We start from the raw sequence: 24605 nt of genomic DNA, 5'->3' as shown, positions 1-24605 counted from the left end.
GCAAAGACACCAGCAAGGAGACGGCGAGCCCGAGCTTGAAGGAGGAGGGTCCTCGGCCAGGGTGGGGGTGCTGGCGGTCCAGACTGAGATGGTGTCGTGTAGGGACATTTTAGTACTTTATCGTGGAAAACTAAACACGTACAAAAGCAGAGACAAGTGCCAAACCCCTTTCCTCCCGCAATGTACCTGCCAGCCAGCTTCGGACACGGTGCACCCCCGGCCAGCCCCGTTTCATCACACCCACCCAACTCTTACTGAGTTATTTCAAACACGCTTGTATCATTTGATCCACAAATACCTCAGAATGAGTTCTTACAATTTTTTAAATACCTGTAATTTTAAAATGAAACGTAACTGTAACACGATCACGCATACCCCAAAGCATCCTTCCTTGATCAAAACTCTTCACAGCGTAGGGACAGAGGGTACACTCCTCAATACCATCAAAACCATCTATGAAAACCCCACAGCGAATATCATTCTCAGTGGGGAACAACTGAGAGCTTTTCCCCTAAGGTCAGGAACACGGCAGCGATGTCCACTCTCACCACTGCTGTTCAACACAGTACCAGAAGTCCTCGCCTCAGCAATCAGACAACAAAAAGAAATAAAAGGCATCTGAAACATACTAATTTCTTAACATTAGTATACACATTTCCTTTAGAATTTCCTAAGCGGGGTTTTTCTTAACTCGGTTTGAGTCAGGATGCAAACGAGGCTGGCGGTCCCTTTGGTTGATGTGTGTCAAGTATCACTGAGCTTGTAGGTTTTCCCTCCCCCTTCCCTTCCTCCCCCTGCTCCCCCCTGCTCCTCTCCCACCCTCCCCCCTCCTTCCCCCCCCCCCCATCATTTATCTGTTGGAGGAACCTGCTCATGTGTCCTGTGGACGTTTCCAGTGTGGGTTTCCTTGACTGCGCTCCTGGTGCCGTCTCACGGCGCGGTGCTATCGCTTCATGTAGTTCCTGTGAGCTGGCGGTTTGATCTAGAAGCTTGACAGGATCCAGTTTTGATATTTTGGGCAGGAATACTTTGTAGGTGACATTGAATACTTCCATCAAGAGGCACAGAATATTAGGCTGTTTTAATGATAATCTAATCAGTAGGTTTCCCATGAAATATCTGGTCAAGATAGTGGTCTTCTGTTTCTTTTATTCCTTCTTCACGTATTAGGAGAATGATTTATTCCCACATCAACTATTTAACGGTGGGGAAATAGCATTTGGAGACTACAGTCCCTGGAAAGGTGCTCACTGCTGGCGTATTGCTAATTATTTCCACGCCTTTTCACTGGACAAACCTAGGAAATAAATATCTTTTTTTTTTTTTTTAAGCAGGGTTTCACATCAGCTTATGCTGATACTTCCAACTCAAATTTAGATTTGTACGGCTATTAACTTTTTAATTTCTCAAATTTCTTTTCTCTAATGTTAAAAATCTTTGTCTGAAATAACATAGACTTAGTTGCCTTTTGCTTTTGGAAGCTCCACTTAGAGGCTGCTTCTTTGGCTCTTCAGATGATTTTGTAAAGTACTTAATATCCTGCTTAAATTCCTGTTCCTGTAAAGCACTGGCGGGGATCCTTCTGTCTGCAACTGAAGCCTGGCAGTAAATGGTGTAGCAGGAGGGGTGGCTCTGGGCACCGTCTGGGAAGGATCCAGGTACCACTCAGAGTTAAGCCGAATGATGCAGATGGTCCCCAGTGGGACAGCTGTTGGAGACACGTTGAGCAGAGACCTGAGTCACTCAGTTGCGTCGATGTGCAAATTCCAATTCACCAAAATTTGTGCTTCTGGTTTTCAACAGGAGTACTTCTCCCCCCTTCATCATTTCCCCTAAATTTGAGCCTGAAGAACACAACAGGTTAGGCTCAGAGCAGGTGTGTGGGATTTTGTCTCACCCATGGATTCTGGTCACTTGAGCAAGTCTCTCGGTGACCGCCCCATAACCACTTCAGAGCAGATGAACTGGGAGTTTCGGATGTGAATGTGCACGGGCAAGAATGCTACACTGGGACCAGCTTGTCACTCCAGGGGCCCCAAGGACGGCCTTGAGCTGGGCTTTGGATCAGGGACAAGTCATGCAAATTGGACATTCTCATAACTTTTCACGGTGTCTTCATCCTGAGACCTGAGCTCTCCAGCTGAGTCCTCTGGGAGTCGTGTCTTCACGGCAGAGTAGACAACCGAGTCATGCTGGGGTGAAAAGGAGATAGAAGAAGAACTGGAAAGAGAGGGAGGATGGGGCTGGAGGCAACCACGGGACAGAACACAGTCAGGGACCGATACTCACCTTGTCCTCTAGAGACGTTCTGGAGGTGCGAGCTGTGGGGGGAAACGGTATCACTGAACTACGGGCACTATGACCCATTCAGAACAGCCGGAGAGCTTTCCTCCAGAGGCTGGAGCCACTGAAACTTTTCCATTCGTGGTTATGTTTCCCGCCCCCCACCCCCCACCATGTCCTATGACACACGTGATTTTCTGTTTTACCATTTCTTGGTGCAGACTTCTGCAAGTTCTTTACAAGCACCACTGGTGCGGGAGCTCCCTCCTTACCTCCACGCCAACAAGCCTTGTTCCCTTCCTTTACCAGATGTCGCCACAGAATGTCACTCGTTTTTAACTTTTGCCTCTCTTAGCGTACAGCACCGCCATCCCACTCCAGCCTCAGAGCACCGCCGTGGTGGCTTGGCACGTTCCCAGGAGACCCTCCCATGTGTGCCCACGGAGAACTCGGTCTCACATTACGGGGCTCTAGTTCTTACTTTCGGTGTCTTCTAGAGGTGGAGCTGCAGTGAGAGGGAGAGCTAGCAGGAGGGATTTGGAGGATCCTACATGTTAGAAATTCAGAGTCTCAGGGAAGAGGATGAAAGTATCAGAGCCACGTAGTGATTTATGGAGACAGAGACAAAAAAAAAAAAAATGCCTCTGGGACAATTGAGGCTCCTCTCTTTATCATCAAATTCTTTCCATTGAACTTTCAGGGTTATCGATATTTTAAATGATGTGATAGAAGCTATGTACTCACTTCCCAGAATGATAGTCCTGTATATGGACTTTACATTCTATTTTAGGGGCTTCACGCAAATCTCAAGGAACTGGGGAAGATATCTTGCTACAGATCATTAATATGTAAAGTTCGTGAACGACAACTAGTCCTGCCACAGAGTGCTTAGCTACAATCGTGCTCAGACAAGTACGTCAAAGGAAGAGGGTGGAGAACAGCAAGTGGCCAGGCTGGCTCCGCGAGATGCTATCAGTCAAGAGAAACAACTTGGAGGCAGCTCTAGTTCTACCATTCCGAAGGTCCCAGTTAGTGGGGATGGCCTGAGGAAGCAGAGTGACAGACAGAGATGGTGATCTGGGTGGGTCAGATACAGCGATGGGCTCTGTGAGCACCAAATACAGCAAGACAGAAGAGCTCGTCTTAGCTTTGCCTTTTTCAGGATTTGTGATCATTGGGAGCAATGATGTTTGACACCATTTGTAAAAGAAGTTCAAGATCAGGTTACAATTGAAATTTCTACGAGACACAAAGATACTGGGGATTTTAAATTCCCAAGTGAGGTACCATCGTTGGAAAAGCCACCTATGAAATGGGAGAGAACATATTTGCAAACCATATATCTGATAAGGGGTTAATATCCAAAATACATAAGGAGTTCACACAAGTCAATAGCCAAAATACTACTACTAACTTAATTTAAAAAATGGGCAAAGAACAGTCATTTCTCCAAGGATATACAGACGGCCAACAGATACTGAAAAGGTGCTCAACATCAGTTATCGTTAGGGAGATACAAACAAGACTACCATGAGATGTGACCTTACACCTGTTAAGATGGTGGTGCTAAAAAGGCACGGATGGCAAGTGCTGGTAAGGATGTGGAGAAAAGGGAGCCCTCCTATACTGTTGGTGGGAGTGTAAGGCAGTGCCACCACTGTGGAAAAACCACATGGAGGGTCTTCAAAAAATTCAGAAGAAAACTACTGCATGATCCAGCAACCCCACTTTTGCATATACACGCACGGAATTGAAGTCGGGGTCTTGAAGAGATGTCTGGATCCCATGTTTCCTGCCACATTGTTCATGTAGCCAAGAAATGGGAACAACCTAGGTGTCCATTAACAGATGAATAAAGAATATGTGATACACACACACACACACACACACACACACACACACACACAGTCGAGCATGATTCAGCCTTAAAAGAGAAGGAAATCCTGACATTTTGACAACAGGGATGGACCTGAAAGTTGCTGTGTGAAGTAAAATAATCCAGACACAGAAAGGAAAATACTGTATGTCCTCACTTCATATGTGTGATCTAAAATAGACAAGCTCATAGAAATAGACAGTAGAACAGTGGTACCCAAGGGCTGTGGGGAGGGGCAGCGGAAGTGACAGCCACAAGGCAAAAAGTTGAGTCACGCAAGATGGATGAGCTCCACACAGCGTCGTGCCTCTAGCTGACGACACCGTATCGTGCCTCTAGCTGATGACACTGTATCGCACACTTGCAATGTGCTAAGAGGCTAAATCTTACGTTGAGTGTTCTAACATGCACACATAATAATAGTACTAATGCGGGCGGAAGGAAACTCTAAGAGATGATACATATGCTTGTGGCCTTGATGATGCCGATGGTTCGCTGGCGTATGCTTCTCCCTACATCACAAACTTTTATACATTAAATAGGTGCAGCCTTTTTCCATGTCAGAGAAAGTGGTGAGCTACTTACGCTATGCAAGAGTGTGGATGAGGGGCAGAGCGTTCTGTTAGGGGACAGGAGCTAGACAAAGAGACTACGTTACATAGGATTCTATTTACAGGAAATTGTAGAGAAGCAAAACTCTAGGGACAGAAAAAGGGTCAGTGGTGGTCAGCGTGGAGCTGGAAAAGTTATCTGCAAAGGAGCAGGAAGGGGCTTTCTGGGGTGCTGGAAATGCCGCAGGTCTTGAAGATGGTGGTGGGGCTGGGCCTGCATACGTTGGTTAGCATTAATCAAATTGTGCGTCTAAAATTAGTGAATTATACTTTGTATGCAGGTTATACCTCAATAAATCTAGTTAAAACAATAAATTTGAGTAGAAGAGAAACTCGAGCGCATCACAGTAGGATTACGAAGCGTGTGTCTCAGTGACGTGCTAGTACTAGTGTGTCTGCGTGTTCCCCCGGCTGACAATAAAGACACTTGAGATGCACCAGTCTAGAAGGACGAGAGCGCAGACATGCAGCTGGCAGGATTATCAGGATGTTGCCGGGACAGCAGGGACCTGAATCCCCAGGTGTTCCCAGGGACGGATGTGGTTCAGCTTGGACAGAGGACAAGGGTGTATCCAAGGAAGCCCCGTCCAGTAGGGCTGATGGGTACCAGGGGACTCCAGCGGTAGGAAGCTGGATGTGAGTGCTGGGGTGTGAGGACACAAAGGGTCACAAACAGTTGCAGGGACTGGAGATACCCAGCGGTGCCAAAGGAGCCTCGGGAAGGAGCATCCACCAGGGAACCTCAGAAGAGAGCGTGCACACACCTCCTGGGGAGGGTCCACTTCTGCACCTGCTGACACACAGGTGGACGCCAGCTCCCAAGCACCAGCTGAGCACGTCCTTCCCTGCTCAGGTCCCCGGTGCCCTCCAGGCCAGTGAGGGGTGGCCAGCCACAGAAACAGAAAAGCCAGCTCCATCCTGCCCTCCTGCCCCCGCCAGCTCCCCTCCTGAAATTTGCCTGAACAAGTGGAGGGCTGAGTGTTCTGGCTGCTGAATGGCGACTGTGACATACAGTGCCCACCTGCTGTCCGTCACCTGAGAGACTGGAGAATGTGTTGAAAAGCCTGTGCTGCCAAAATGTTCATCTGAAGTGGCTGGGAAGATCTCCCTCAGAGTCAAGTTTCAAGAAATGGTGGGAAACACAATTTTTGTGATTTGTAACAGGTCTTACTTGTCCAGGATATTGGTTACACAGGGTTGTTTGTATAGACTCACTGAGCATTTGTCTATGTATACATGCATGGTGGGAGCACGTCTCTCTAAATGTTCTCATGACACAGTAGGTGGCTTGTAAACCTCATCACTTGATTACTTAATTCATTACTTAAAAGAAATTTTCAGGGGCGCCTGGGTGGCTGAGTTGGTTAAGCCTCTGCCTTCAGCTCAGGTCATGATTCTGGGGTCCTGTGATCGAGGCCTGCGTCAGATTCCCTGTTCCGCGGGGACTCTGCTTCTTCCTCTTCCCCCGCCCTCACGCTGGCTTGTGCATGCTTTCTCTCTCAAATAAATAAATAAATCTTAAACAAGGGGGAAAAATTCATACACACATTTTCACGATGATGGGAGATGTTCAGTTTTTGTTCTGGTCATCAGCAAAGATACATGCTGTAGTTTTTAGTGTCTTTTTTCTCTCTTTAGACGCTAACCACCACTGTAGGGGGTTTTACATGCCTTGTTTGTTGATCGACTCAGTGTACGTTCCGCGGTGCTCAGCACCCAGCACGTGTTGAATGAAGCAACAGAGTCGGCAGCTGGAATCTTCCCCAGGACTTACCGGCCCCTTCCTGTCCCAGCTGCATACACTGGATCTCGGAGTACACCAAGTCTCCCTCTCCGGCGTGCACTGCAAGGGACAAACAGCACTTTCCAGGCCACCCCCGTCAGAGGTACGCGCTACCCGTCTCCTCCTCCATTCCTCCCCATGCTTCTTGGACGCGGAGTGAGGCGGTGGCTTCTTGCGGGTCTGGGTTTGGGATACCGTAGGACACCAGGCCTCCGCCAGGCCTCCGCCAGGCCTCCAGGTCATTACTTCTCCCTGGCTCCAGGGGGACGGCTTCCCTACCGGGCTCCTCACCTTTGTCATAAGACCACAGCAGCTCCCCTGGGGCAGGGCACCCGGCCTGGGGCGCCTCTTCCGGGCCTGTGGCGGGAGGGCTCCTGCGAGACAGGGAGACGCGTGATCATCCCTGGAACGGCATACGGGGCCGACCGTGGGATGGCCAGAGAGGAGGGGGCACGGGAGTACGTCAGCGGAAAGCAGGGGACCAGGGACGCAGAGAGGAAGGGGCATAGTGAGGCGGGGGGAACAGGAAGGGAGGGGTCAGCCGACGGCAGGGGACCGGGAGCAGGAATGCAGGTCCTTCAGCAGGTCCATAGAGGGCCAGACCGTTCTTCTGAGAACGACCCAAGGACCACAGGATGGGCCGGCCGCCCGGGAACAAGGCTGGCCACTCGCTGACAGCTCGGCGAGAAGCATCTCACAGACCATGATAGGAGCTGTCAGAAAGTTCTAGAAGTTGTGATTTCGGTCATTTCCGGGGATGTGAAAATGTGGACATGTAGTCAGAGGGACAGAGAGACACGGCTTGACCTAACTGTGGGAACCCACAGTTGTGCATATTCTGTTCCTGGAAGACCCGGAAGGCGAAGCCCTCACCTGGCTGTGTTTCCGGGGAAACCACGTCCTGCAAAACATAGCAAAGGCACGTTTGTGTCAGCAGAGGGAGCTCGTCCTCAGAGATCGCAGGGGAACCCGCCGTAGAAAGGGGCAGAAGAAGTCAGTTCAGGAAGCGCGAGAGACTGGGGCCTCTGAGAGACAAAGTGAGGGTTTTGGAGGGAAGGGGTGGGGGTTGGGAGGGCCTGGTGCTGGGTATTACGGGGTGCGGACTGCACGGAGCACTGGGTGTGGGGCAGAAACAATGAATCTTGGAACACTGAAAAAATAAAATCAAATTAAACAAAAAAGCCTGCAGAAAGCAAGAGGGCGCCTGGGTGGCTCAGTGGGTTAAGCCTCTGCCTTCGGCTCAGGTCATGATCTCAGGGTCCTGGGATCGAGCCCCGCATCGGGCTCTCTGATCAGCAGGGAGCCTGCTTCCCCCCTCTCTCTGCCTGCCTCTGTGTCTACTTGTGATCTCTGTCTGTCAAATAAATACATAAAATCTTTTTTTTCCTTATACATACATAAAATCTTCAAAAAAAAAAAAAAAAGCAAAACAGAAAAAAAAAAAAAAGGAAGAAAAAGTCAATTCAAACATGCACCCAGTCATGGATTTTTAGGAAAACAATGTGGAAAAGGATGGAACAAAATGCATAACTGATTGAGGACAGGGCTACACACTCCTGGGTCAGACATGCTGGAGACTTGATTAAGGTTCAAGGCTGTGACGATGGACGACCCCAAGAAGCCCTGAGTAAGTACAGTCTGGCACAGAGCCGGGAGGGCTGCCGGAGGACTTTGGGGAGCCTCGGTGGTCATGCCCAGAGCTGGCTCGGGCTCCTGCTCCCGCTCTGGCCCTCAGAGAAGGCTTGTGTTCAAAGCAGCCCACACCGGGCACAGGGGCTGTGCTGAGAACCACAGAATGGGTTGATTAAAACCAAGAGACAGAGTTGGGGGGTGTGGGCAATTGTTCTAGAGCCCAAACAGCATCTCTGTGCATCACCCACATGAGGCCTCTGGCCCCTGAAACTAGTCTGAGCGCGGCCTAGGCGAGAAGCCTGTGGGAGCGCGACTCTCCCCCAGGTAGGGGAGGAGCTGGCGGGCTGGCCCTCGGGGACACAGGGTGGAGGGTTCAGGCTTTGGCACCGGGAGGTCTCCAAGGAGGAGGAAGGCTATGGGGTAGCCAGCTCCCGCTCTCAGAGCCCTGTGACATACTGACTGCCCATTCGTGACGGATTTAGGATGCGCGGCAGTGTGTGCTTGACCCATCTGTAGGAGCCAAAAACCCGCCCAGGGAAAGTGCTTGGATTAGGTTTTTGAAACTTAACATAAAAATTGGTGCTTCCTTCCTTAGCGAACCCAGCTAGTGCAAGCCGCCCTCCACCGCGGCATCTGCTCTGCACAGCTCCGTGAAGGGCGTAGGTCTGTGGGGTTGGGGGTGCGGAGGGGGAGACTGGGGGCCGTGCTGGGGACCCAGGTGGCTGGTGGGGATCAGAGGGTAAGGGAGAGCACACACCCGAGTTCCGACGGCGCCGGGGGTAGATCCACAGGACCACTGCCAGAAGAAGGATGCTGAGCAGAACCCCAGCGGCTTTCGCAGCAATAAGACCACTTCTGTTCCCTGGAGTGCCTGCAGGGAAGAGCCTGTGTCAGCCCCAGGGGGAAGGGCCGTGATGCCCTGGCACCTTTCCTCAGCACAGCTGGGCTCCTGAGCCCTGGGGAGGGAGGAGTCTAACAGACAAGGGCAAGCCAGGGCTGGTGCACGCAGGAGGCAGCCTTCTGGTCTGGGCAGCATGGCCTGAGCCTGAGCGGCAGGACAGGACTCTGTGCTCTGGTAGAGGGTGTAGGTTGAGGGTGGGGGGGGGCGTGCCAGAGGAGGAGAATGTAGCCAGCTCCCTCCACTGACCCACCGACATGGGTTCAGAATTAGAATTTAAGGGAAATTCCTCTCTTTCTCTGTATGTCCCATCTTCTAGTGATCTGGCCTCTTGGGAATTCCCCTAGGCCACCTGGGAAGATATGACATGATGCTGGTGTGTCAGCCCCTCACGTAGCACTGGCACTGCCTACTGGACCCTCGGGGAACCAGCAGCACCATTACAAGACCACAGTGGGACCCCTCAGGGAAACAGCACGGTCTCCATCCTCATAGAAGCCCCAGAGGGGATGAGAGATGCTGGTGAGGCTTCTGACTTGCTGTTGGGTCCGTTCTATCTTCTCAATCAAAAGACTTCTTTTGGCAGATTCCTTCATTCACTGAGCAGACATCTACGGAGTCCTGCCTGGTGCCAGGCCTTGAGGACAGAGCAGTGAAGAGGACAGGGGGTCCCTGCCCTCCAGGGGCTTATTGTCCAGAGGGGAGGCAGACAATAAACGCTTATTGGAAGAGCAAACAGGAATAGAGGGGCAGAGAGTGGGGGGTAGAGGTGCTTTGCAGGCAGATACTTGGTCCCCAGGTAAACCCAATTCAGACTTCAGATGCCAGTGCCACAGACTTACACAGAAAACATCCATGGGTCAGAACGACGCTACCACTGGCGATTTTGCCGTTTACGGCACGGTGTTCTGCCCCTGTGAGTCCTGCCACAAAGTGAGCACGCAGTACACGTGGCCACTGGCTGTCCGTGACACTTCTGTCCCCATGTTTCCCTTCCTGACAAAGTCAACAAACCCAGCCTGACCTATGAATGGTTCTGCCTGCAGGCAGTAGCTCATGGGGGTCGTGAGCCCAGCCTCCCCACCATGACAGCCAAACCAGGGGGGAGATCTGCGGACAGAGCAGCTGGGCTGCTGTGTCCTAGAGAGCAACTTTCCCCTGCTGGGTTGCCTGCTGGGGCAACCACGTGTGCAAAAACCAGAGTCAGTTAAGGTCCGACAGACCGGTGATGAGCAGGAGATTGACTCAGTAACAAACCCTCCCACCAAAGAAAGCCCAGGCCAGATGGTGTCACTGGTGGGTTCTTCCAAACACTTAGACAAGAGTTAACACTGAGTCTTCCACAAAACTGAGGAGGAGTGAACATTTCCAAGCTCATTTTTTGAGGCCGGCGTCACCCTGACACCAAGGTCAGATACGGACAGCACGAGAGAGTACAGAGCAATATGGCGGATGAATACAGAAGCAAAGATTTCTGAAGATGTGTCAGTGGCCAATGGGCACATGACCAGGGGCTCCATGTCACTGGTCATCAGGGAAACACAAGCCTAAGCCACAGTGAGATATCGGCTCACATCTGTGAGAATGACCCTTATCAGAATGACAAGAAGTAACAAGTGTTGGTGAGGACAAGGAACAAGGAGCTCTTCGTGCCCCGTTGGTGGGAACGTAGGCTGGTGCAGCCACTGTGGGAAACAGGATGGAGGTTCCTCACAAAGTTAAAAATATGATCCGGCAATCTCTCTTCTGCGGATGTATTTGAAGAAAGTGAAATCACTATCTGGAAGCGAGTCCCCGCCCCCCAGACTCACTGATGGAATTAGGGTCCTTACAGGAAGGGACACCACAGACATCGCTCTGTCTCTCTCTCTGTCTCACCCCTGTCACACCTGCTCCAGGAAGGCAGCTGTCTGCAAGGAAGAGGGTCCCCCCAGAACCTGACCACACCACCCTGACCAGACTTCCGGCCTCCAGGGCTATGAGAAATGAATTTCTGTTGTTAAAACCGCATGAGCTCAGACAGCCCCCCCTTAGCCTGGTGCTCCCAGCAACTGCAGATTTTCTCTGTTGCTAGAAATTCTCCCGTTTCTGAGCACAGAGATTTTGCAAAAGGTCCACGCATGAAAAAGATCTGGTGAGAAATTCCTGCTCTGCCATATGTCCCCGAATCCTTGACATCTGCTTCATCTCTGAGATCATCTGCTTCCTTAACAGAGGACGACGTCTGCCTTGCAGGGTCGTGCAAGCCGGCCCAGGGACTGTGTGAGCCGCCGGCTGGCCGCCCAGAGCACGGGGGGTCGATGCGTTTTACTGACCTCACATCCAAAGGGAAGGTGAACGCCTTCACACACGTGTGCATTTCCAACAGGTTCCTCACGGCCCTCTTCAGGGAGTGCAGCCTTGGGCTCCCCGAGGGCATCTTTCAGGACAAGAGGCTTCCTGGAGAAGCAGGTCTCCCCCTGTCAGAGCCCCTGTGGGGTTCCAGGCCAGCATGTCTTGGTGGTGGTGGTGGTGGCCCTCAGCAGCTGGTCTCTCTGCTGGCTCTTCTCCCTCCTGGAAGACCATCCGTATGACACGAGCCCCCCATCTCTGCCCGTCTGTGCTGGGGATCTCAGCCACTCTCACTGTTGACTGAGAAATTTCCAGATCGAGAGGCAGACAGTCCCGTGGTATCCGCTGATGGGAAGACCTGCCTGGGGAGGTCCCCCTTGGTCACAGGACTTGCCTCGAGGGAGCTGAGGGGAAAAAGGCAGAGCAGCTGGGCCGCCCGTGTAGCACCCCTTCCCACAGTTGCTCCCCTGACAGTTCAGGGTCACAGTTCCGTCAGGGCTCAGCGCTCACAGACACAGCACCGTCCTCTGCCTGTTCAGTGTGGTGGATGAACAGCGGGACTTGCCTGGGCACCACTTCTTTGGAGGACGGACGCCCTCTGTCTCTCTGAGCTAAATGATTGCGTGGAGGTGTGCTCTTTGTGACCTTGTGAACGATACCAAATCTTTCTGGGCTTTGTACTCCTTTTCTGTAGAATGGCGATACTGATATCCTGGTCTTCTGGGATGGATACTCTGGTTTCTAAAATGATGTGTGTAGAATTCGCGGACTCTGTACAGATTTATTGAATGCCTCATATGGGCTAAGCCCTAGTCCAGCCACTGGGGATACAATAGTGGTCAAAAGAAAGACCTGCCTTCGTGAGGCGAGTATGGGAGGAGTGGGAGGGACAGAGACATGGCATGGAGGCCAGGGATAAGTGCTTCGAGGAAGAATCCAGGGGGTTCTGGGGAAGGGGTGTCTGGACGAAGGGCTTCTGGGTTAAACAGGTGGTTTGGGAAGGTTGCACTAAAAAGGGAGTAGAACCTTGGGGGAGATGAGTGGTGAGCACGAGAGTATCATGGGAGAGAAGTGCAAAGGCCCTGAGGTGGGACCATGACTGGAAGGCTTGAGGAGGAGACAGGAGGTCACGGTGACCAGAGCGGAGGAGGGAAGGGGAGGGTGGATGGAGATCAGGGCAGAGCAACAGGACATCGGGGCCACTGAGGATGATGGCTGTCCCTCTGGAGCTGGCGGGAAGCCAAGGGAGGATTTCGTGCAGAAGAGCAACATGACTTAGAGGTTCCTTCTGATGCTGCACTGGGAGCAGACTGTGGGCAGCTGGGGTGATGCAGTCACCCAGGAAGGAGCCTAGGGGCTTGGGTCAGGAGGTGGCCGTGGAAGTGGGAGGAATCAGTCACCTCCGTGCTGTATCCTGAAGGTGGAGCCAGCAGGACTGGCAGTGGCTTCGACGTGGAAGAAAAAGTAAGAAGGAAAGTCAAGAATGAAGCCCAGAGCTTTGGCCTAAGCAAGGCGGGCGGTGGGGTGGGGGGGTGTTTTGTTTACCCAGGGGCTGCGTCACACGGGATCGGATAGTCCCGAACACCAAGACTGTGTTTCTGGATGAGTCGCGTTTGCGATGGCGCTTAGCCACTCCCGGGGGGCGTCTGATGTAAGCGCTTGGATGTGCGGGTTTTGAGCTCAGGCTAGAGGTCTGGGCTGTAGGTGGAGCCGGGACTCGTAAGTATACAGAAGTCAAACGTGCACTTGAGGTCAGGAGACAGGATGGCACGACGCAGACAGTGGGCACAGACGGGGAGAGGTCTGAGGGCGGAGACCCACTGCCCCTGGTCCAGAGCTGGGGAGCCAGGGAGGACCTCGTGAGGGAGCCTGGCAGGAGAGTCTGACAGATGGGCAGAGGGCCCAGAGCGAGCCAGTCTGAGAGGTCAGGGAGGAGCGTGGTCCAAGAAGGGAGGGAGGACCAGCTGCGTCAGGCGGTTACCTCTGACTTCAGCAGCGTGGAGGCCAGTAGACCTTCACCTGAGCGACTTCGGCGGCAGGAGGCAAGGCCGGTGCGGACAGGACGAGAGGGGGCAGAAGCGGAGGGAGTGAGCGGGGTGACTCTCCGGAGGAGTTCACTTTCCAGGAGCCCCTCCGTGAAAGCGTTATTGGAGGGCAGGGGTGTGACCGAGCCTGACGGAGAGGGACTGAAGGTCGGCAGGGCCGCGAGGGCTGCATGGGAGCCTGGCTTGTGTGGCTTCCTAGGGACAGAGTAGGGGAAAGCAGAGGCCAGAACCGTGGGACCCAGCGGAAGGCTTGTCCCCTCAGCGCAGGTGACTGGGCTCTGCGTCGTCGGCTCCCCGTGCCCGTCGGCTTCTCGGCCTGCGAGGGGTCGGGCCCTGAGGCTGTCAGGCCTGTAGAATGGATGAAGCAGGGCCTGTGGCCGGCTGTGTTGGGTTTGCGGGGACGGTGGACGTGCTGTGATGACTCACAGAGAGACGAGGACCCCGAGGGCCTGTTAACCAGCTAATGCTGCTCTTGGACACCAGCCCGGGATGCAGCAGTGCACACACGGGCCATCGTCTCCTGCCCGTGCAAAGGCTCCGGCCAGCGCTCCCTCCCTGGAGAACCGCACCATGACCCGAGGGTTAGTATCTGTGTTTGGAAACTGCCTGTCGCGCTGTCTCACTAACAAAATGTGGATCATGTGTGTTCTGTTAGGTTCTAAGTTTAGCTGAGATGATATATGTAAAGCCTCCAGGAAATAGACAGGAAATACTTAACAACAATAACAAAAAAAGAAAGAAAGAAAGAAAGAAAGAAAGAAAGAAAGAAAGAAAGAAAGAGCGAGCCTGTCACCACGGAAAGTGGCAAAATGCAGCCAGAAAGAGGAGAATCACCAGGAGGGCCGGCGGGCCAGCCCATGGAGACTCAGCCTCACCTGTGACGGTGACGTTCAGGGCCCCGCTGCGGGCGAGGCCGAGGCCGTTGTCCGCCGTGCAGTAGTACCACCCTGTGTGACTCCCCTCGGCAGCAGGGATCTCCAGCTCTGCTCTCTGGGAACGCTGACGTGTGCTCCCCAGACGCTCCCCCGTGTCCTCTCTGTGCCAGGAGAACGTGGTGTCCCCTGTGCCTTCAGCCACAGAGCAGACGAGGACCAGACGCTCCCCTGCAAGCACGTGGCCCCCCTGGGGCAGGGTCTCCAGGAGCACGGCAGACACTGGGACACCTGCGTGATCACAAGAGGACAGGTGAGGGCAGGTGAGGGCCGCCGGGACACCTGTGTGAGCAGGAGAGGGCCAGTGAGGGTCTGTGCGGGGAGGGCAGGGCTGGCATGTTGGATGGGGCTCTGTAGCCTGTAGCCTGTGGAGTTCGGAGCTAGAACATCACCCGATTTAATAGTTCCTGACACACGAAACTGCTGGAGAGAAAACCTAGCTGCCCCTGGAGAAGCCTTTGAGTTTTGTCTGAGGTCCTGGCTGGCTGGCTGGATTGTCTGCAGGGACAGGGGACAGAGAGAGAGGTCCCCCTGGAGCCGGGCTGGACCACACCCGTTTCCAGGAGTCCTGCTTGGTCCCTGAGACAAGGTGACACTCACCATATTTACCTTTCCCTGCGCATCCTTCTCTTGTGCGCTGCACTCGGCGGGCACGCCCATCATTTGCTGCTGTTGATGAGGAAGAGGCTGAGGCTCATCTCCTCAATGGTTTGCCCAAGATCTGGCCTTCTAGAATGTGTCGGCTCAGGGCACCTTATTTCTTGGTTTTGTTTTCCCTAACTCTCGAATCTAACTTCACGAACCACCTCTATGATTTCGAGGTGCTGGAGTTCCAAAGGAAGTCTGAGTTTTCAGGCGGATAGTGGTGGAAATGAGCCGTGTGATTCTATTATAGTACCTGACTCCAGGGCCAGCCTGTGTCCATCAGGATGACCAAATCCATCCGTGCTGGGTGGTCCCTCCCTGCACAGGGCCATGGAGAGCTGCAGGGGAGGGTGCCACAGCCCTGGCTCTCTGCCACTCGGACACTCACCGTGCACACGGACCTGCAGGGGGAGGCTGCGCTTGCGGATGCCGGAGACGGCTGCCAAGGCCTCGCACCAGTACGACCCCGAGTCCTCCCTCCAGACGGCTGTGATCTGGAGTTCCGGAGACCGGCTCCAGTTCGATAACACGACCCCACGGTCCCTGAAGAAGATGAAGGACAGCACGGCGTCCGACCGCTCGAGGGGCAGCTGCGTCCGACAGCTCAGGTTTACAGAGCCGCCCTCCATGGGCTGGGAGGGTATGACTGCCAGCTTTGGTTGTGGAAATAGTTCTGGAGACAAGAGGGAAACCAAGTTCTCAGGATGCGTCACTTAGAGCCCCGGGATGGGCAGGCTTGGCTGCTTGGTTCTGGGAAACTTCAGACAGACACACGGCAAGACAGAGGCTCGCTGACCCCGCTATCCTGTTGCCCTTCGGCAGCTCCCCGGGCAGTGACCCCGCTGTGTCTGCGGGAGGACCCACGGCTGTCCTTATCCGGAGCTGGGGCGCTAACGTACGGGTCCCCCATCAGGCCCTCCCCGCCCTGACATGACTCAGCAGCCGACACGAGACGAAGGGCGTACCTTGGATGTGAACATGTCTGGCACTTGACCTGTATGAGTAACGATTTCCCTGCAGAAATCCGGTGCATCCGTAAAAGCCACTGTTGTTCAGACTTGCTTGTGGTATCGCAAGGTCTCGGGCTTCCGGAGAGGAGAAGACCACTTTCCCCTTCCAGCTGTACGTCACAGGGCCCAGTTTCTCTCCCGCCCTCACCCCGCATCGCAGAACGAGCGTGTCACCTTCAAACACGGAGGCCGGAGCCTGAAGGACGAGCGGTCCTGGAAAGCACAGAGACCAGCGCCTGTCACTCAGGGACACCCTCCCTCCGCGCAGCTCGGCTCACGAGGCTCCACTGGCTCTCTTTTCTCTTCCACAGGATTTAGGCTCCGGCCCAGGCTCACTCGTTTCTTCCCGATGCTCATGACCTGTTTCGTAAATAAGCCCCAAACACTCCAGCTCGACCCCTGCTTCCTACTCAAGGACAGATTCATCGTATGAGGATTCTAACGCGGGGACGGAGAGCTGAGTGGGGTGTGGGCGACACTCCGACATAGCGGAACACAGTTAAGGATCGCCACCAGCCTGCTCCCAGGGTCCCAGAGCGAGCGTCACCGCAGAGGAAACAGACTAGGAAGGGTCACCGCCCTCGGGGGCTCGCCCGGCAGCAGGCTCGTTCTCAGACACAGACGCGGGGGGGAGGGATGGGGAATGGGGTCCCGTGAGGACGTTCTCCTGCTCTTCAGCTCTGCGTGACAGGCCCGTTCTGGCTCCTCTGTCTGCGGTGACTGAGGGACGGCCTCTTCCCCGGAGCAGGGCTGTGCAGTGGCCCCAACCATTCTCTGGGAAGTAGGCCAAGCAGGACCCGAGAGCGCAGGAAGAGAGCAGAGCCCCTGAGGCCGAAAGTGGGAGTAGAGAAGGGACAGGCGCGAGACAGGTGGGGACACAGGCCTGAGGCGGAGACTCCCTCCTCCGCACTCTTGTCCGAGGCCACTTTTCACACCTGCTTGGTGCTCAGTAAGCGCAGGTCCATGTCGTTCGTCCTGCCGGGGGCTGTGCCTCCCCGGAGGGCCGGCGCTAAGCTGGCTTCTGTTTTGAACCCCCTAAAATGAACTCCTGCCTCCGCTGTGTAAGTGCACAGGGAGGGCCGCAGATGGCCGTCAGACGATGGCACTCTAACGTCAACAGAAGTCCGTGTAGACACGAGGAACTCCAGGACACGAAGCCGGCAGGGGTCAAGGGTTAGAGGCGCAGGAAGGACCTCGGGTCTGGCCGACTCCAGGGGACTAGGAGGCGTCAGAACCACTTCTATCGATTGAACTCACCCACCCTCCTGCTCACCTGAAGAAAAGATCAAGCTGACACCGTCACTTAGGAGTGAGCCCCGGGTCTGACACCTGTACGTTCCAGAGTCACGGGCCTTGAGGGTGTTTCCTGGGGTGTCACGTAGCACTGTTGCCCCGAGGAACCACCGGTACCTGTTCTCTGCTGTGTGGACGCGAGACGCATTGCAAGTCAGAGTCACGGTTTCTCCTCTGAAGACGGTGGTCCATGGGGGATGGAGGGAGATCACGGGCTTGGCTGCAGCTGGAGGAGGCAAGAGACGGAGCCTGAGGAGGAGACCTCTGTGCCTCGCACGACAGCTGGCTGCTTCACGGGTGCCTCAGGGATAAACCAAGAGGAAAGAGACGTTGTTCTTCCCTGAGATGTACTCCCTGTTGGAAACACGCTCTCGCACCCCTGCCCCCCTGTTGCTGCTGCCGCTGCCGGCTGCGAGAGCCTCGTGTTGCTGGGCTAACCAGGCCGGCGCTGCTGTGCCAGGGAAGGGGCGTGGAACGTGTCCTCCCGGACTCCTGTGAGAGGCAGGAGTTCAGGACCCTGGGAGCAGTTAGCGGCCACAGGATCCGGTTCTGGGTCAGGGGATGTCAGGGGAAGAGAGCCAGAGGGGCCGGGAGTGGGGGTGCTGTGGGAGGCTTCACCCCTGCAGTGAGGGAGCGAAGCAAGGTCAAGGTCAGGACAGGGTGTGGGGGGAGCTCTCTTACAGTTTTACTTGCCTCCCTCCTCCCCCAGCTTTGCTCCCCGAGCCGTCAGGATGGCTGAAGTCGCAGCTACTCCCACATTTAAAAAATCAATATTCGATTCAATTTGTTCTGCAAATTGCCTAGGGTAATCTAAATTCTGCGAAGCAGAAAATAAGCCAGATTATTTCCATGTGCATTATTTTGTTTTTCAAAACTAAAATTTCAATTATGGGGGTATGTAATTCACCATAAAATTTTAAGTGGAATCCGCTGAAGTGGGTTCCTTCTTCAGCACCTTGACGCTCGGATAAGGAGCGCCTGCATCTAAGGACCGACAGACCGTGGCTGTTCTTAAAGCTTGAGACCTGGAGTCGTCTTGCCTTCGTCGACAAGAATGCCCGACTCGGTCTTTCAGTTACACCCGAGTGTACAGGAAGTGCCCCCGCGGAGGAGGCAGACACCGTAGAGGAAGCCGAGCGCCAGTTTCAGACGAAGCAGCTTGGGGCTCTGTCTGGTCACACAGACATTCCTGGGTCTCTGTGGACCTTTTCTTTCTCAGAGGATTGTACAGATTATCCCATGTTCCCAGTGAGCAGGGGTCATGTTTCTCCTGGAGAGAAGAGAATCCCCACTGTCTGTGCTCCCGGGAAGCCTCCGGGAGGGGACATGGGGACCGGGCAGCAGATCTCGTGCCCGAGAGAGGGGAAACTTCTGCTGAGGGGAGCCACCTGCTTGCTCACCGGTCCCGCTGCCCCTGCTGTGTGCTGCAGGACAGCTCCTCTCGTCGGGGCCTCGTCAGTGAGGCTGGGTCAGGGATCTCTAGCGTAAGCACGTCTAGCCGCTGACCTAAGACACTTCCTGTATTTTGCTTCTCCATCCTGGAGCTTTTAGCAAAGTCCTGTCAAGTCACAGTCTCTTCCCAGCTGGGCAGTGATGTGTGGGAGGGTCCGTGTCCACAGCACTGAGCAGGGACTGCAGAGCCCGGAGCCGCAGGGCAGGGCGTGCGCACCTGCTGGCTGGGGCCGGACCACAGCAAGCAGCCCCCAGGATGAACGCGGTGCTCTCGAAGGGATTTTCAGGGGCGACCACAACACCTGGAGACCCTTCTGTTGGCCCGGGAAGGCAGGGGTCCCTGATGACCAGAGGACAGGCGCTCAAAGGCATTGCGATTTGAGCTCTTCACAGGCAAACGTCTACACAGCGTGCTGGGGTGTCGGGTGGTTGCCTGTGGTTGTGGCCATGCTGGGCTGGGCCAGGGAGGGTGGGGGAGCAGAGCTCTTTATGCCCTGGGCCCCCCCGCTCCGACCGCCCTGGGGTCTCAGCCTATTCCCAGTGTCCCGCCAGGGTCTGTGTTCTCGGTGAGGTTGGCCAGCACCCCACATCAGGTGGGGGCACGCCCCTCCTTGACCTCTGTGTCCTGCGTCCCAGGCCCCCAGTTTCACCCGACACAATGGTGGGTTTGGCTCGAGAGTGGGACTCCCAGCTCCTAGGGTCCGGGTTGCAGGACAGGGTGACATTCCCCTGCCTGAGTCCTCAGGACAAGGACACGGGGACCAAGCCCCCCTTACCAGCATTCCTTCCAGAAATGGTCACTAGAATATCTAGAAACAAAGGAAAGGAGAAAGGGACCGACTTACCGAGCTCTCCAATGACCGGCGCTGCAAGAGAGGTGAGGGCCACGGTCAGCACAAAGCACAGAGCCGAGCGCTCCCGCCCAGAGAGCCCACTGCCCGCCCCCCTCCACCGAGGGTGGGAGAGGAGGGCCCGGCTCCACCCCTGGAGAAGCCGGGGCCACCGAGGCTTGAAGCGGAGTGGCGTGGTGCTGGGAAAGCTGCGGAGGGCTCCCCAGCCTCCCGCTCCTCATCTGTCACACAGGGACCATAAAAGTGACCTTATAGTCTTATTTCAATGAGTTGAATCGGTAAGTCTTCCATTGATGGCCCCTGTCACTGTCTGTCAGACCCGACCACGCTGTGGCTGCCACTGCCTCTTGGCTTCTGTCTCCCTGCCTGGAGTGTCAGTCTCCTTCAGTACCAAGAAAAGCCAAGTCATACCCAAGCCCTCACACCCTGAGAAAAGCCACCTCCTCCATGAAGTGTTCTTGGATGCCTCGGGGCTGCGGTGCCCTCACGCTGCTCTAGGCTAAGAACACCGCGATCGCAGCTCTCCGGGACTGGCACTCAGACATGCGGCGCGGGACGGAGACTAGAAGTGCTAGTGTCACAGGTGGGTCTGCGTCCCGACCTGGCCACGGCATGGAGCTTAAGGCAAATGACTGTCTCTGTGCCTTGGCTCCCTTATCTGCAAAATGGGGTTTATAGCAGTTCCAGCTCATTGATTGTTAGATGCTTGGACAGATCAATACATGCGATGCTCCTAGAAGAGTGTCTGGTAAATCAGGGCTCAGCATTTAATTATTAATTACTATCAGCAAGAATGAATAATTATCACACATTATCTTGACCCACAGAGTAATATTTTTGCGTGGGTTTTCAAGTCCAATGCTCTTGCATTTGTCCTTTGGTTTCCTCACCAGAAGGTCAGCGTTTGGGGGCAGAGACTGTCCTCTGCGTCCCTGTGTCCTCCCGCCGCCCAGCACTGCGCTGGGCCCGGCGTCCCCCTTCATTCGCTTCTCACCGAGCTCCCCTGATGCGCAGCCACACGAATAACTCTCCCTTTAGTTGGGGTCCGGACGTGCCGCCGGGCAGAAGACAGACACACTTCTTAACCATGTAGTGTGCGACTGGCTGACAGGTCTTGTTTCCCTCGTTGGAGCTGCTAGGAAACCTGTGCCTCACTTAGACAAACACTGAAAACTGGTACAGAAGCAGGGGAAATCATCCAGAGGAAACCACCTTATTTCTGCTGCGCTCATGCTTCCTGCAGTTATCGGAGCAGACCTGATGGTGGGCTACGGAGAAGGGACGACCGTCCCCAGCAGAAGCTCAGTCCTACGTCAGCTCACAATCAGGGCACCCACCCAGACTCCACACACCCTTCAGCCTTCATGATCTGTGATTAGGGAGGTGACCTAATTAGGACTTAGTTAGGACCTAAAATCTAACTGTAGATTCTTTTTTTTAAAAAAGATTCTATTTTTTAAGTCATCTCGACACCCAACGTGGGGCTCACACTCACGACCCTGAGATCAAGAGTCAAACGCTCTACCGACTGAGCCAGCTAGGCAGCTCCTAACTAGTTTTTTTTTTTACATGGAAAAATAAACCCACTTCTGGAGTAGGAGGGAGTCGTTGTGGGCAATTAAAAACAAGTGAGGGATGTGCTTTTGGAAATCAACTCTCCCAAGCCCTCAAGATCTTCCTCTTTGCTCATTCCCTGTGGTCCTGAAGTAAGAGCGTAGCCCATTTGTGCCACAGCCCGCCGGGGCCGGCGTTTGCTCGTGGATTGGCCCGGTCTCCCCCCGGAGCAGAGGCTTCCTCTCCAGCACTTACCGAGGACGAGCAGAGACGCCCACAGGAGCATGGGAGCGTGCCCCGGGATCCCGAGGAGCGGCAGCGCGCACAGAGGCCCCTCCTGGGCCCGCAGCCAGCACAGCAGGTGCTTCTGAGAACAGCTCACAGCAGTCATGAAGTGAAAAGGGAAGTAGAAGAATGAGTGAAATAAGTCAAGCACGGAGAGTCAAGTATCATGTGGTTTCACTTATTTGTGGAGCATAACAAACAGCATGGAGGACATGGGAGTTGAGGGAAATTGGAAGGGGAGGTGAACCATGAGAGACTATGGACTCTGAAAAACAATCTGAGGGTTTTGAAGGGGCGGGGGGTGGGAGGTGGGGGGAACAAGGTGGTGGGTATTAGAGAGGGCACGGATTGCATGGAGCACTGGGTGTGGTGCAAAAATAATGAATACTGTTACGCTGAAAATAAATTTTTTTTAAAGATTTTATTTATTTGTCAGAGAGAGAGAGAGGGGGAGAGAGGGAGCACAGGCAGACAGAATGGCAGCAGAGGCAGAGGGAGAAGCAGACTCCCTGCCGAGCAAGGAGCCTGATGTGGGACTCGATCCCAGAACGCTGGGATCATGACCTGAGCCTAAGGCAGCTGCTTAACCAACTGAGCCACCCAGGCGTTCCACGCTGAAAATAAAAAAAAGAAGAAGAAGAATCTTTCTTAAAATACCGGCAGCGTGGCACCCGATGTCAGAGACTCCCGGTGACAAAAGTCACTATTTAACAGAAGTACTGCTCTGACTTCTTGGTGGGAAAAGCTTCTTAAAGCTTGAGTTACTGTATTTTCAGAAATTCCAGCCGCTTTCTCCCAAGGACGGCGCAACACATTCTCTCTGCTTCCAGATACCAGGCAAGACGGCAGCCCTGCTGAGACTCGCATAATCCCAGGATGAACCTGAACCACGCCAGAGCTGGAGGAGTCCTCTTTCCTCTTCCTTCCCTTTCTTCCTTTCTTCTTTCTTTCTTTTTCTTTCTTATGTTCCTTCCTTCCTTCCTTCTTTCTTTCAGATTTTATTTATTTATTTGACAGTGAGAGAGGGAACACAAGCAGGGGGAATGGGAGAGGGAGAAGCAAGCTTCCTGCCAAGCAGGGAGCCCAATGTGGGGCTCGATCCCAGTACCCTTGGGATCATGACCTGAGCCGAAGGCAGACGCCCAACAGTCTGAGCCACCCAGGCACCCCAAGAGGTTCTCTTCCAGTGCAGAAAGACTCTCCTCTGACACTCAGGCCTCTGACACTCGGGCCTCTGCCAGACCACTTGCGGCCAACCGTCCACATGCGACGAAGCATCTGAATCACAAGACAGCTCATCGCCTGTCTGATGTATATGAAAATACCTTGACTCATTTGTCTTGGAGGAAGCAACTGACTTTAATCTGATTAGGAGGTAGAGTGCAGAATGAATTACAGCCCCATCTCGCTCTTCCTGGAGAATGGACTGTAACATTTTTGACTTAGTGTTCTAGAATCTAAAATCTGTTACAGGAACGTTTCAACACATGTGCAGTGATTCTAGAACGGTATGATATGCACGGGGCTGGGAGCTGGGAGTGTAGTGGTAAGCAAGACTCCGCACACTTTCACTCTGGTGGAGCAGGCAGAAGAGGGAGTTAGCTACAGAGTGGGAAGTGTTCTGATAGCTCAATAGGAGGGAAATCTAACCCAATCCTGGAAACCCAGGAGGACTTTTTCAGTGGAAGTGACACCTGACTTGAGAAGGAAGCATTCTGGGACACAGTGATAAGCATGAGCAAGGGTGGAAAGTGGTCACTGTCACCGTCACCGTCATCCTCACCCTTGAGATACCCATGAGTAAAAGACCCTTGATCTTTCCGTGAGTGGAAGACATCAGAGGATGAGTTATGAGTGGTCGGTATTGCTCTAATAGAACAACGTGCTTCTGACCTGCCCTAGCTTCTTTCTCTATCAAGGGCTTACATGAACATTGATTATGTTGCAGGCAATGTCCAGGACCTGAGAAGCATAGGAAGATGAATAAACTACATTTTTTTCAAGACTTGTACAATGTGGTAAGAGCCACAGCAGCCACAGACATCAGGCGCTCTGGGGACATACAGGGTGTCAAGGCGGCATCTGGCCCTTCGTCACTCAGCCCTCTGACCTCTCTGCCCTGTCTCAGTGGCTCTCAGTTGTCTCAGGAAGGCTGAGATGAGATGCTTCTGGATGCAAATCCTGGCCCTGCACCTATCTGTTCATATGACCTTGGTCAAGTAGCCAATCAGCATCCTCGGGGCCCACTCTCAGCACTGGGACAAAGGAGGTGAAGGTGATAACCGCTGCGGGAGGTGCTGGTATCAAAGTATGTGCGAGGGCAGTGACGCTGCAGAGCTCGGGGCCCAGAACCCGGCCCGCTGTGAACAGTGTCACTATGACTCTTCTAGGGCCAGGAACTGGGACCGATACAGTTTCCAACCAACAAGAGTGGTTTACACAAGTGGGGAACTTGAACATTATTGGTTGACTAAGACCTGGGGAAGTGGAAGTCCTACCTTGTGCCCTTGTTTCTGGCATCAGTTTTGTTGAATGAGTGGATTTTAATTATCAAATGAAATTTTGCCTTCTTGACATGGTATAAGATGTCCAAACACACAGGTCATGTTACAATCAACTTCCAAAGACGTAAATAGTTTAAATAAGTCAGGTACTATTTTTTGTATTTGAGTCACTGAAATGGATGCTTCAGTTCCTGGCCCCGAAACTGTGGTTTCATTTCGAAATATCAGCCATGGGTTGCGTATACCACAATTTACTAGGTTGTGTCTTGATTAATCAGGAACAGCATTTAGATTTTACATGAAGGGAGACAGTGGTACCTGTAGTCAGTAACTGTAAGAAACTGTGAAAATCCTGATCTTTTTCATATACAAAGAATAAAAAAGCATTTAAAATTCTGTACCTCAGGGCACCTGGGTGGCTTAGTGGGTTGGGGCCTCTGCCTTCAGCTCAGGTCACGATCTCAGGGTCCTGGGATCGAGCCCCATATCGGGCTCTCTGCTCAACACGGAGCCTGCTTCCCCCTTTTTCTCTGCCCGCCTTTCTGCCTACTTGTGCTCTCTCTGTCAAATAAATTAAAAAAAATTAAAAACAAAAACAAAAACAAAACTCTGTACCTCAT

The 24605-nt window shown here is 53.7% G+C and overlaps 1 protein-coding gene across 3 annotated transcripts; it reads right to left on the bottom strand.

Annotated features, from left to right (window-relative positions):
* Positions 1–1411: 1411 nt before the first annotated feature.
* Positions 1412–21610, bottom strand: FCRL4 (Fc receptor like 4). Of its 3 annotated transcripts, none has more exons than XM_082703175.1 (12): positions 21452–21610; positions 19637–19657; positions 17320–17565; positions 16002–16259; positions 15425–15709; positions 14335–14622; positions 8943–9056; positions 7427–7454; positions 6845–6927; positions 6545–6613; positions 2290–2321; positions 1412–2192 (listed from the first exon to the last, which is right to left on the bottom strand). In XM_082703175.1, the coding sequence occupies exons 1-12, from the start codon at positions 21585–21587 to the stop codon at positions 2076–2078; spliced, it is 1677 nt and encodes a 558-aa protein (XP_082559301.1). In that variant the 5' UTR covers positions 21588–21610; the 3' UTR covers positions 1412–2075. The 3 variants fall into 3 exon arrangements, 2 of the variants coding, with proteins under 2 accessions (XP_082559301.1, XP_082559302.1); XR_014304037.1 differs by having other exon boundaries at positions 2153–2192; positions 6083–6613; XM_082703176.1 differs by lacking the exon at positions 2290–2321 and having other exon boundaries at positions 1412–2220.
* Positions 21611–24605: the final 2995 nt, after the last annotated feature.

The sequence above is a fragment of the Mustela nivalis genome, assembly GCF_964662115.1.
Source record: "Mustela nivalis genome assembly, chromosome: 16".
Classification (NCBI taxonomy): domain Eukaryota; kingdom Metazoa; phylum Chordata; class Mammalia; order Carnivora; family Mustelidae; genus Mustela; species Mustela nivalis.
This window is presented reverse-complemented; position numbering and strand designations above follow the sequence as displayed.